Source organism: Gopherus flavomarginatus, chromosome 3 (assembly GCF_025201925.1).
Source record: "Gopherus flavomarginatus isolate rGopFla2 chromosome 3, rGopFla2.mat.asm, whole genome shotgun sequence".
NCBI lineage: Eukaryota > Metazoa > Chordata > Testudines > Testudinidae > Gopherus > Gopherus flavomarginatus.
The window spans coordinates 34,057,477-34,071,205 of record NC_066619.1 but is presented as its reverse complement, the minus strand read 5'-3'; the positions used below and the strand labels follow the sequence as shown (position 1 = coordinate 34,071,205).

General features: G+C 38.5%; 1 protein-coding gene across 1 annotated transcript in view; it reads right to left on the bottom strand.

Moving 5' to 3' along the window:
• Positions 1-13,729, bottom strand: part of ITGA1 (integrin subunit alpha 1) — a 131,673-nt gene that overhangs the window by 80,664 nt on the left and 37,280 nt on the right. The window contains exons 2-6 of the mRNA XM_050946869.1: positions 7,984-8,104; positions 4,473-4,582; positions 3,323-3,411; positions 3,114-3,228; positions 2,317-2,444 (exon numbers count right to left, since the gene is read on the bottom strand). Coding sequence (XP_050802826.1) covers positions 2,317-2,444; positions 3,114-3,228; positions 3,323-3,411; positions 4,473-4,582; positions 7,984-8,104 — 563 coding nt within the window. The remainder of the gene's footprint in view (positions 1-2,316; positions 2,445-3,113; positions 3,229-3,322; positions 3,412-4,472; positions 4,583-7,983; positions 8,105-13,729) is intronic.

Sequence of the window (13,729 nt, the reverse complement as noted above, 5' to 3'; positions counted from 1 at the left end):
ACAATGATCTTTAAGCATCACTAAATCTTCCCTTCTTGCAAAAGCTTCTTAATGCCACAATAATTTTTATAAATATAATGTCCTATCTGTCCTTTGGAAATAAAAGTGATCATTAAGATACCATGGGGCATGTTTTATTAGCCCATTGATTCAGCCTGGGGGGGGGCATCATGAGGCACAAATCACTTGCCTATATTCCCCAAACTGTGAATTAACGCAGTAATAAAATAGGCCTGAGAGTCTTTTAAAATCATTGTAATATGGCTCCAAAGTTTTAATGAAACTTTTTTTTTCTGTTCGGCATAGGCTTGTGCCATAGGAAATAGTTCAGACAGGAGAGAAAAAAAGAACTTGTATGAAAAAGGCAGTAATGCTTTTTTCCTTCATTCATGATCCCCATTTTAACTATCTCTTTGCTTTGCAGCTTCTCATCCCATTCCACATTTTAATTGTTTCTTTCTTCCTGTTTCTCTTTTTCATCCTATTTTCTCCATGACCCTTTCCCCCCCTTCTCTCCTCCCCCTATTCCTTCAGTTCTCTCCCCACCATTCAGAAAAAGCAACCACACTTGGCCCAGCCACTTGAGCAGCTCTACTGATTGCATGACCAGCAATAGCAATGTCACCTTTCAATTTGAGTTTTGGGCACCCCCTCTCATGATTGCTTCTCAAGTGGCCAAACTTCAAAGGAGAATGCCACATTTCTCCTTCATTTCAGCTTCTGTTCTCATCAGCCATGACCAAGACAATTGGGCTGCTTTGAACTGCGGCAGCTGGGCTACTTTTGAGCTGAACTCTTACATCTGATGCTGAAGAGGGAAACATACATTACATGTCTGATGTACAAGTACAACTTAAAAGCAGGCCAGTTGCCTGAGAAACTGTGCTGAGCACTCTACTCAGTTAGGGAAAGAGAGGGGAAGGAGGAAGTTCTTGTGGGAAAAACATATATAGCAAACTTTGGCTCTTTGTACCTTAATGTTTTAGCTATTGCTTTAAAATATCATTCTAAAATAGAGAATGGAGGACTTTTTCTTTCCTTCCCCTTTTACTCAATTTCTTTCTTAGTTATAATGAGAAGATGAAAATCATCTACCCGTAACTGTGATGACCATTTTTTCATGGAGGAGATAAACCAAAAAGCCCCAAGCAGACAATCAGAACATGGTTTTGTAAAATGAATAGCCAAAGCCATATTATAAATTCGTTCTAAACCACAGTGTACAGCAGGGACCCAATTCTCCTTTCACTTGTGGAACACTGGCTTGAAATCATTGTAACTCCATGGATTTCAAAGTGCTCAGAAATTATAGTGATGGAGGCAGTTGTACAAATCCAATCAAATAGAATTTAAAGCAGTGTGAGTGAGACTAAAATAAGGCCTACCCTGTTTAAAATAGAGATAAGAGGGGCGGGGGGGGGGGGCCCAGCTACACTCCTTGGCCACAGGCAGCGAGAGAAAAGGAGGAGAGATCCTGGCCACTCTAGGGAGAGGGGAGAGGTGGAGGAGAAGTCCTGACCAGTCAGTCTCTCCAGTGGGAAGTGAGGGGAGAGGTCCCAGCTGGTCCCAGTCTCTTCAGTGGGAGGGGAGAGGAAGCAGGGAGAAATCCTGGTAGTACTGGTCTCTCTAGGGACAGTGGAGAGGCTAGGAGGGGGTGGGGGGAAGTCCCAGACTATCAGGGTCTCCCCAGTGAGAGGGGAGGGGTGGGATCTCAACTGGTCATGGCCTCTCTGATGGGCAATTTAGTAATCTGGAATTAAAATTTCCCATGCTCTCACAGCCTTCCTTGTAGCTCAGTAGTGGGGATGTTGATCTGATGGCAGAGGAAAGACAACTTCTGGTATCCTGAGAAGAGGAAGGAAGAGCAGGACAGGTTTGGCTGCTCTGAGGCTTTCCCTGTACCCAGAATACACATGGAGATGGTGCCTTGATGGGAAAGAGGGCAGAGGCTGTTTTCCTGCTGCCATTGGCTAAGATTGGGAAATAAAGGGGAGGAGAGAGTTGATTGTCTCTCATACCCTTATTCTACCTGTATGTGAAGGCCTGAGGGCAGTAGCCATTCTCCTGGTTGCTGCTCGCCTGCCTCACCCTGTAATAGAGGTATTGTTTGAACAGTATTTCCAAGAAGCTGTGGGTCTGAGCAGGAAGTAACTTTTTCTTCGTGGCAAATCTGACAAAGTGAGGATAAAATAATTATTTGAATTTGACTCCTCATTGTAATAAACTCACTTTAATCTGCATGGACTCTCCTCTTACTTTATTTTCTGTAAACCATATTTTTCTGCAAACAAGAATAATACTTCAGCATCACTTTACCTGTGTTTGTTGAGGACCTATGTCCATTTGTTTCAGAAGACGGTTTAAAAATTCTGTGACACTCTCCCATGGGTAAATACTGTTGGAACCATCAAGAACTATGACAATATCCAGTTGGGTCTTACATTCTGCAACATAAATTGCCAGATGAGAATTGTCACAAACAAGTGTCAAATACATAATCATTGCACCAATAACTGTAGACATCACATTTAAGCCTGACTTTTAAAAATACAGGTCTAAAACAAACTGGTGTTCAGCAATATTTGCCTTGTCATTTTAGCCCCAGAATTTTACTTGTGTGAATAGTCCCATTAACATTAGTAGAACATTGCATACAAAAAGTTAAGCATGCGTTTGTTTACAGGATTGGGATCTTGTTAAGGTAAACCCTTAATTTTCCAATTTCCTACTTTCCTACTCTAGTTCTTCCATTTAAACATATTCTAAGATTTTGTAATATACGTCTTACCAGACTGGGCTTGTTAGATGTCTCAGTAACTTGCTTTCATTATTTAAATAAACTCTTCTGATCATAAGGAAAAGCATCAGGACTATTTTTAGCAATTATGTTTGGACATTACATAGCATTCTAGAGATTGTTTACACTGCATATTTATTCCAAAAGTAGCAAGAAGTTAGCTTATATACTGACAATGAAAACATTTACTTAACTTGGTAATGCTGGTAGCTTGGAAAAATATTTTATGCTTTTTGGTATGCCTGTGTGTAGACATTTGTCTTGTTCAGTGCTTCATGCTTTCAAACACATGAGAACATTACTGTGGTATGCATACCTTGTACAGATGGTGCAATGGCATTTACAACTTCAAATGTGGAACTGACGTTAGAACAGATGCCAGTTGTGTAATGCAAATGTCCACATTGGTAAGCGTAGAGTGGCCCACAAGCCTTTAAGAAATAGAAAGCGTTAAAAGTTAGATAATGAAGCTTTTGGGATATGTATAATTCCCTATCAAACTTAGGAATGTATTTATTTTCTTACCAGAAAGCCTCCTTTTGGGTTAGTCACTAAAGTTGTTCCAAGAGTCATGTTCTCTTTTACTTCCACAACATTAGGAACTGAAGTGTCAGCTATAAATAGATCAAAATGTTAAGTATTTTGAAATGGAAAAGATGTTAAATTATATGTCCGCTAGTATAAAGCTTCTAAACATAAAACACAGCTTGTTTTTGGTTCTATCAAGTATTTTAGCACTCCTCCTCCCTCTGGAACAGTGATTCTGAGTATAATGAACAAGTAAAAATGCAAAAACTGGCTTTCATCCCAGAATTTTGTCTGGGTCACTGTCTCAAGTAGTTTTTCTGAACCACAAAAGAACGTAGAAATAGCAGAGCGATGAAAGCAGGAGATTACTGTTCACACAATTCTGCCAGTTATAACAAATAAACATTATATCTTGTATAGAAGTCTGCTGTTATATAAGTTATAGATTTGTACATCGAAATAAATCACTGATATGCAAGGGGTTTCAGTGAAGATTAAAACTAAATAATAAATCTGGTAAAACTCAGCTTTACAGTAACTCTTTTCCTGTCTATATCAAGGATCTCCCAAGGCCAGCCACAGTTATGGCGGCAATCCAGGTTTACTCTAATTGACATATTAATTGTTTCATCCCTGTTCTGGTGAGACCACTTCTAGCCAGTGATAATCTCATCTAAAGTTCATTGAAGTAATTGGAAAGACTCTCATTGGCTTCAGTGGGGTTTGGATCAGATACTGAAAAGCTAATCCATGACAATTTGGCCCTTGGTCTCTCTGTAGGGACTGCCAGACAGAGTCAATTAGTGCCAGTTGTACTGGTATTTATGTAACATAGCCATGGTTCACCATCAAATGGACTGAAATCACCAAGATATTTCATGCAGACATAGTGCACTAAAGAGACTTCAGAATACTATTGTTATTAATATTCAAATATGCAACTTGATCTGAAAGACTTCCTATTTCATTATCATGAGTTATTTTATCCCCCAGAATGTAAGCATTTAGCTACACAAATTTAGCTATTTTTTTTGGTAAACGATTTTAATACAAAAATTTAGCCATCAACTTGCTAAGATGTCACCTCTATGGGAGCTCCACATACAGGATAAGGATAGTCCTCTGCCACCCCTATTTTATTTCATACCTGGTAGGTTCAGTTTTATGCAAGGTGATTTGCCTTTCCCTACAGGGCATTTGTAGACATCTCCTGTTCTCTTCTTGGGTTGGCCAACTAATGGAGAACCAATAAGTACCCTGAAAATGAAATAAGTTACATGCATTTTCTCCTCAAAGCATATATTTCTTCCTTTTGTTCTATTAGTGGACATGAAAGTCAGTATTGAGTATAATGCACCTTTATAAAACTTATTGGGAAGCCCATCTGCAGCAAGCTCTGCACAAGTGAGCAGGGTGGAGAGACAGCTGGAAAAAATGGCATCATATTTTTAGTTCAGAGACAAAGAAACGTAACCATGTTATCTTCTGCTCCTTTAGAGAAACACAGAAAAGGAAAGAGGTGTGTGAGTGTATGTGTTCATGGATGTGTGGAGGAAAATATAACGCCAAAGGAAAACAAGGACATTTTGAGGGACAAAAGATTTGAACAAGTATCTCCATTTGTCTTTTTTAAAACATCTTCTCTCTCCTCCTCTTTTTTTTTTTTTTTTTTTTTTACATTTTAGCTTAAATTACAATTTATGAATGGTCTACAGCAAGGATCGGCAACCTTTGGCACATGGCCTGTCAGGGAAATGCGCTGGTGGGGTGGGATGGTTTGTTTACCTGCAGTGTCCACAGGTTTGGCCAACTGCAGCTCCCACTGGCCGCGGTTCGCCGTTCTAGGCCAATGGGGGCTGCAGGAAGTGGCGGGGGCTGCGATCAGCAGAAACTGCGGAAGTTAGACTCATAGACTCATAGAGGTAAACAAACCGTTCTGGCCTGTCAGCGCATTTCCCTGATGGCCCTCATGCTAAAGGTTGCTGATCCCTGGTCTATGGAATGATAGATATTTACAGGCATCCAAGGGAAGAATTTGGCCTTAAGTAATTTAAAGAAATAGCGTAAAAGATATGGGTCTTCCCTTTCAGTATTCATATCAAATAATGGCTATGTAGAGATTGAGGGTTAAATCTAACATTTTTAGGATTCTGACAAACTGTTGGGCTTTTTCAGAGTTTGATATAATCATAAACTCTGGATTTATAGTTTTGTAACCTTTCACATCCTATATCTTATAAGCATTTGGAATTAAATATTCACCCTTAGATCCACAATAGGAGTGGAAATTAGTGAAAATGAGAGCTTCTGATCTCCAGAGATGAAGAGACTGCTTAAATAGTTTTATCAGCAGTTTTATCTTCATAAACTTCATACACTGACTAGGGACCTCAAACAAAATTAGAGGTGCATATTTCTGGACAATTAAATTACTGTGGTATAGTTTTCAGAAATCACTTTTCTGATCTTGAGACATCTACCTTTAACCATAAGAAAGAGCTCAGCAGCTTGGGATAAGCTATATGAACTATAATAGGTAAAAGCTAGTGTATGGATTAAAAAGCCTCCCCCTCAAATAAACAAACAAAAAACAACAAAAAAAAAAAAACCAACAGAAAATTTGGCACAGAGGATATGTTCACAGCAATTTACAAGTGCAGTTCCAGTACATTATCCCTAAAGCAAACAAAAGTTGGCATGACTCAATGGGATCTGCGCAGATTGTTTTAACTAATAACTTTTCTTGCAAAATAAATGCTGTGAATACATATTGGATGAGGGTGATATTTTCCTTCACGCTATTTCTTCATATGCCACATTACATGTATTTTCTACAACCAATCTTCTTCAGAAGCAGAAACTATGAGGTGATAAAGTTGAGGACGCTTGACATCTCACAGGTGGTGATCACAACCCAGCAGGATCCTGCCCAGAATTCTTCTTTTCTCATTAATTTTTGTTTAATATACCCTGAAATAGGAACTATAAGCACTTCAATAAATGGTTTGAAGAAAGGCTGTCTTGTTGAATTAGGGTTTCTGCAGGTGATTCTTTGGTTTCCTGACACAAAGATAGATTTTACAGGAAACTCAGAGTGCTAAACATCTTTAACTCTGCAGTACCTAATAAGTGTTTCCACACTTTTATATTATCATAAAACCTTGTGAATCTAGTTTTAAGCAGTGTATGGATCTCCTGTTCTGTATAACATGCTGATGCCATACCACGGACTATTTAAATGCTTAAAGACATACCGCCTCTCAACACACCTACTTTGAACTAGCAATTTATTGAACATCTGTCTTCAGTGGTGCTGCAACAATTTGTATAGTGGAGGTGCTGAGAGGCATTGAACCAAACTGTAAACCCTGAATATGATGGAAACCACGTCAAGCCAGTGCATGTGGCAGCACCTATGTCTAGTTCCAGCACCTATGTCTGTCTCTGAATTTGAACTTTGGGGATGTTTGAATCCAGGGGGTTGTTTTGGGCTTATGCCTTCTTTTAGCCACTGGAAGTTTATCATCTGTGGTTTGTATTTTCTAATTTTGAAAGAGCCTGTTACATCTCCAAGGAGTTGACTTAGCAAAATCCCTATTTCTGGGATGTGTAGGGTATCCTAAAGTCCAGGTCAAGGAAGGACTGCATAGGCCTGGCATTTACCTTAATGTATATTTAAAGAACCCACAAGCCAGAAAATCATGAAGTAGTATTTTAAAAGTGGCATCTGCAATTTCATTATTTTCAGTACTTTTTAGTGATTCTGTAATAGCGAGTGTGAGACAGTAATATTGTACATGGCGTCATCAACAACCTGTGGCTATGTTGTTACATTTGCATGTAAGATTAGTAAAAGCACTACATACTGATGGCCTGATCTAGCAAAATATATATATAGCCAGATGGGCCTCAAACCTGTAGATTGTCCTCGGCTGTTTTCCTCTCTTGTTCAGCAGAAATATTAGACTGCTGCAGAAACCCATTTCAAAAATAGGGACACCTACACAGAATGGTGAATGCTACAGAGCTATGCTTCAGTATTCCCAATTCTTGGGTCATTCGACCCCCAATTCAATCCTCTACTCAACCAGTGACTAGTGTGGGAACAGGAATAATTCTCAAACGTGCAGCTGCTGAGAGGATTAACTCCCTCTCCACTGGACAAGTAATGGGACAGGGATACTCTTATTCTGAATTCCACTCTCAGTGCAGAGGAGATGGTCCCCTCTCAGATTTGAGCTTTCTCATAGCATTGCCATCTCAGTGGAACATCTAGCATGGCATCATTCTGAAGAAGCAAAGACAGCAACAAATCTGGCTGAATAAACCTTTTATTTCAGAATGTAGCAGCAATGAGCAGAGGGTCCAAAACACCAAACAGCAATATAATATCAAAGAAGTCATTTTTAGCCCAAATAAAAGGGTATTGTATTATTTGATATTTTGATCCAAAAGTTTTCCTGCAGGTTGGCATAACCAATGGAGACAATCACTGACAGAACCCATTAAGGACAACTGTACAAAGCAAGGAAATATTTACCATGACTAAAGAAGCCCTTACTGAAATTATGGAACAGAATACAGTTCCAATGTGTGCTATTCCTGTTATTAAATAGTTTACAATTAGGATATTATGCTATTTAGAAAAACAAACTCACCATTTTCCTTCCTCATTTTCATACTGTTGAACCGTGTACCCAAACATGTCCTCCACAGAGCCATTGAACGTCATTGCATTTTTGACATCAACATTGAAAGATGCACAGAGGTGAAGCAGAGCTGTTAAAAAAAAATTCAGTGTAACATGCAATATTATGTAACTATGTATACAATCAAGACCATGAGTAAAGTGACCATTGTGATTTTGATTAAAAGTGATTTTACTGAGGTTGCTGTTGGAGGCAGCCATTTTGCTCAAAATGGCATTTTTTACAGCAGAAATAAATATTAAGCAACTAAATTAAGTTTTAATCTTGGTTAATATTAATTTCATAATTTTCCTTTGTAAAAATTAATCATTAATTTTTAAACAAAAATATATGAGGATTCTGTTTCAGCAATAGCTGAATTGAATGGCTTATTGCAATTAGAGTCTGGCTTGTTCCTTGTGATAGAGTGCTGGGCAATAGTGGCTGTACCTGCACTCTGATCACTGGATTACCAGTTAAACTGCCCCAGAGTAAACTTGAGGGGCAAAGCTGTGTATAACTGATAGACTGAGGATGGGCTGGAGGATGGGCTAATTAACCCAGTAAGTAGAAAGGCACAAGAAGAAAGTGGTTAGGTGGGAAGAGACATTGGTAGAGTTTTTGGAGTCAGAAGAGGTCTCTTGTAGGGAAGATGCCTTCTCCCCTCCTTGGCTGAGTGAGCTAAGGATAGGGTGACAATATGTCCAGTTTTAGCTGGGATAGTCTTTTTTAAGACCTGTCCCAGCTGTCCCAATTTTTTTGGCAAAATTGGGCATTTGTCCCATTTGCTCTTGCCAAATGATCATCAGGTGCTGAAGTGTGTGGGACTGACACACTTAGAAACTACTATCAACAAGAGGAGGTTGTGATGGCTCAGTCATATCAGGGAGGATGGGAAGAGGCCATATCCCCAAGAATATTTTGTACGGTGAGATTCAAGACTACACTAGAAAGTGTGGTCACCCTTTATGGCGGTACCATTATGTGTACAAAAATGACGTGAAGTCATTCAACATCAATGTAGACAGCTGGAAGGAGTTCACAGAAGCCCATTCAATCTGGAGGGAACATCTGGCACTCGGTGCAGCTTAAGATGAAGTGGTTTTGATCCAGAGGATGGAAGAAAAACAAAAAAGAAGAAAGCAGCATACTGTAATCTTGGATTCCAGCTCGGACAACACATAGATCTGTGAAACTTGTAACAAGCAGTGTCACTCTTCAATTGGGCTTCTCGGCCATAAGTGGATTCATCAGCCATCTCACTAGACCTTTTACATGTACACTCTGATCCAGTGAATCGATGGTTGCCAATATATATCCTTGCTCTAGGAAAATTCATTTCTTCTAAAGGAGATAAAGAAAGTACTAGGATATAAATGCCTATTTTCAACTATTTTATACTATTTATTTAAAAAAAATCCCTAAACTGTTTGGACCCATTTCTTCTCTCATCTCCTATCTCACAAGACGTTTCTGGCCCAGCAGAAAATTTCAATTCATTCCCCTTTCATTTCAATTAATTTTGGAATATAGAACAACTCCCAAGCTTTTACACAGGAAAATAAGGTACAAGTGACTGAAAGGGACACAAACTGCTGCTGAAATGATCTCAGTTATCACAACAGATTATGAGGAGATGGTTCCTCACATACGCAGGTGAAATATTATTATAGATTTTACTTATTGTTAGGGTATGGGTGAGGATGCTGATTCTCCAAAGTGTCATTCCAATTGGCCAGTTTGGGCATTTTAATGATATCACACCTGTCCACCAACTCCCAACGGGGTACACCAATGAAACACTCAGAGAAAGTCCCTACATACCTATTATGTTATATGGATGGGAAAATATTGTGCGGAGACATAATGATAATAAAGGACTTTGGAGGGACAGGGGAAAGTATTGTGAGGATAACAGAAACCAAGCTAGCATTAAGGTTGGAGTGACTGCCTAGGCATAAGATTGAAAGGTTGGATGCAAAGCCTTCTCTGCCAAGGGCTTGAAACAGAAATGTTTCCCCCCGATTCACCAGAGAAGATCTATGGTATTCCTCAGGCAGGGCTGGCTCCAGGGTTTTTGCCGCCCCAAGCAGCCAAAAAAAAAATTAAAAAGCCGCGATCGTGATCTGCGGCACTACTGCTGCCGCTTCAGTCTTCGGTGGCAATTCGGTGGCCGCTCCTTCCCGCCAAGAGGGACTGAGGGACCCACCACAGAATTGCCGCCGAAGAGCCGGACCTGCCGCCCCCTTCCATGTGCTTCCCCAAGCACTAGCTTGCTACGCTGGTGCCTGGAGCCAGTGCTGTCCTCAGGGGAAAGCTCAAAACCTTTCTTCCTTTATAGTTTGTGCTGTTTGTTGATTGATTGCTTATTTACTATATGCTGGAGTGGATTCCTTCTCCATTCCCTTTCACATTCACACACAGTTATACATTACTGTACCATTTATCTGTTGTGGGACCATTGTGTCTAAAAATTAGACTTCATTATGTAAAGTTCTTCATCTGCATGTAAATTAGTATCAAAGAGGATCTTAGCTTACAGTCATTTTCATGGGTCTCACCTATCTGCAGTTCTAATGTAAAATATGAAGTCACAAAAGTCACAAAAATTGCCCTCATTAAGCTCAGGAATTGCCAATTTGAATGAAACCTGTTTTCAATATATGTCATAATGTATGCATGAAGGATGATGTGAAGAGTTTTCAGCCAAGTTAAATTTCAGAATGCTGGACTGAAGAAAATGGTTTTCTTGTAATACTACAATTGTGTTGTCTGGAGTGTTTGCAAATATAAACATGCTTTTTTATTTGCAATATTTCATTTATGGGATGAAAAAGTAATTTCTCATACAAGTACTTGTTCTTATCATGAAAGTATTTGTCTGCATTTTCGTGAGCACTGCCAGAATGCTAACCATTAGCCTCTTATGGATTGTCTCTTTGCCACACACACAACTTCATCCTGTTTTGTTATGTCAATGCCACCCGATGATGGAGAATGACTATTCAGATTGACTTCTCCTAGTTTAATTATAAAAGTTTATCAATTCTTAAACATGTGGAATGTTTTCAAACATGAATGTGTAAAAAAATTTAAGCAGACAGAGCTGGTGGTCCACATAATGCTAGTGTGAAATACTGCAATCAGGACCATAAATGAGAAATTATATGTTATCTAGCTCCCTTTTGTGTTTTGGCATTTTGTGTCAATGACCCTACTGATGAATATGTATATGAAAAATGGCCAGGTTGTCAAGATATCAGGTTTACAGGTCAAAGCCAATACCTTATTGCAAAACTAGGAGAAGTGACCTATCTAATGACCAAACAAGGATGACCATTCATTCATACTTTCAGAATCCCCCCACTGTATACAAGGCAGAATTTAGAGGCCAGATTCTGTTCTTGTTGACAATGGTGTAAATCTAGAGTAACAGTGAAAGTTGCTCTAAATTTCAATACTGTAAATGTTGCCCTAGGACTAAAAGGCTCTCTTCCTGCTCCTGTCAATGCCAAAACTCCCACTGACTTCTGTGGTGTGAGATCAGATATTAAGTGTGTAAGAGTAACCTAATGTGAAGGAATCAAGAAAAAGGTAAATGATCAAGAACTATTTACGTGCTATTACAACTATTTTAGTAAACAATTATGCACTTCAACTTAGTTTCATTGCAAAAAGTATTTGATGATTTTAAATATTTATTGAAGTTAAACAACTATGTATAAAAACACATATCTATATGTAACAGTTGTTATAAATCAGTAAATTGTCTAAATAACGAATGGTCATTTAGATACAACTATCTTACCAAGCCTAAAATGAAGTGATGTGTGAACTTTATCATATTCACCCTTGAATATTCAATACTTATTTGCCTTTCCAAAATTCTTAACTTTTGTGGTGTTGAACAAGAAATACAAACAAACTCACAAATATCCTTTTTTGTGGTATTTTTGGCTCTAGCTGGGCAGAAAATAGCCTAAGAATTGCTTTTCTTGTGGTATTTTAACTCTGCAGCTTCCAGACAGTATGAAACAGTGCAGAAGTGTGCCCGCCCCCTCCAAAAAAAGTCAACTTTTAAACCTCAGAGAAGACTCATTATGGCTTTGAGTTGAGGGCTGAGCATAGTTTTATGGTAGGATATTCTGAGGAGAAAAGGACAGGGATTACTGGAAAAAAAAAGACTACTTAGCACATGTCCCTCTCATTAAAATATTAAGGACCAGACTGTGTTACACATATTGATGCTAAGTAGTTCCTGTGACGTTGCACTTTATATGATTTTATAAAAATATGCTAATAAGTATAAATATAATGTAATTGAAATATGCTTTATGCATATTTCATGCATAAGACAAAAGGTCTTTTGTAAGATATTTCAAAACTTATAATCTACCGAGTGTGGTTATTCTATTTAATTAAAAGTATTACTCTTGTATCCAGAAACTAGAAATATAAAATATAACTTTGAGGGCCTATTGTAATTATGCAGTGTGGGCCATTAATGGTGGTTTGGAATCTTGATGGCTTCCATTAACCGGAACAATTAACTGTAAATGGCTCTGTTTTACTTGTAAGTCTTTCTGTATACCTGTGTGCTCGCAAGTGGGTAACAAATTCTTACAGTGACATACAATTATGTCACCTGAACCGAAATTCATCTTTAACCTGGTGCTTTTTCATTGAGAAGGAAGGGGTGGGAACCCAGAGAGGGACAAAGAATTTCTACCTTATGCAAAAAATATATAAGTGGGTGGAACAGAACAAAAGGGGCAGCCATTATAAAAAATTCCCTAGCTACCACCTATGCTAAAACAAGGGCTGTACCAGGGGAAAGGATTGTGCCCAGACTAGAAAGGCATTCAGTCTGTAAAAAAAGAATTATTAAAACATTTTTGAGGGTGAGATTTTATCTGTATTTAGTTTTATTACTGTATTAGGCTTAGATTTGCATGTTATGTTTTATTTTATTTTACTTGGTAATTCACTTTGTTTTGTTTGTCACTATTTGGAACCACTTAAATTCTACTTTTTGTATTTAATAAAATCACTTTTTATTTATTAATTTATCCAAAGTATGTATTAATATGGGGGGGGGACAAACAGCTGTGCATATCTCTGTTGTCAGTGTTGTAGAGGGTAAACAATAAGCTTTATACACGGTAAAATAGATTTATTTGGGTTTAAACCCCATTGGAAGTGGGGTATCTGAGTGTTAAAAACAGAAACACTTCTGTAAACTGTTTTCAGTTTAAGTCTAAAACTGTTAGGGGATGTGTTTCAAAACTGGGTCTGGGTTTGCAGCAGACTAGCGGGTCTGGCTCAAACCAGACAGAGTGCTAAAGTCCCAAGCTGAAAGGGCAGCGAAAGCAGAGGCATAAGTAGTCTTGGCACATCAGCTGGCAGCCCCAAGGAGGTTTCTCTGATCCAACCCGTCACAGTTCCTTACACAAGAAGTTCCATAGAATGGTTGTGGAATCTGCTTCTTAAAGTTCAAGAGCTTTGTGATAGATATAAATATGTTACTTGTTATAAAAATGACTTGTTAAATCTCAAATATTTTAAAATAATCAACTGGTACAATGAATTTTTGACATTATCTTACTATAAGATGAAAGGGGAATCCGGTATACTGCTAAGAATAAGACTGGGATTCAGACTGCCCACTTTTCAACTTTGTTTAACTAGTTTGCTGCTGACTCAGTCTATGGACTTG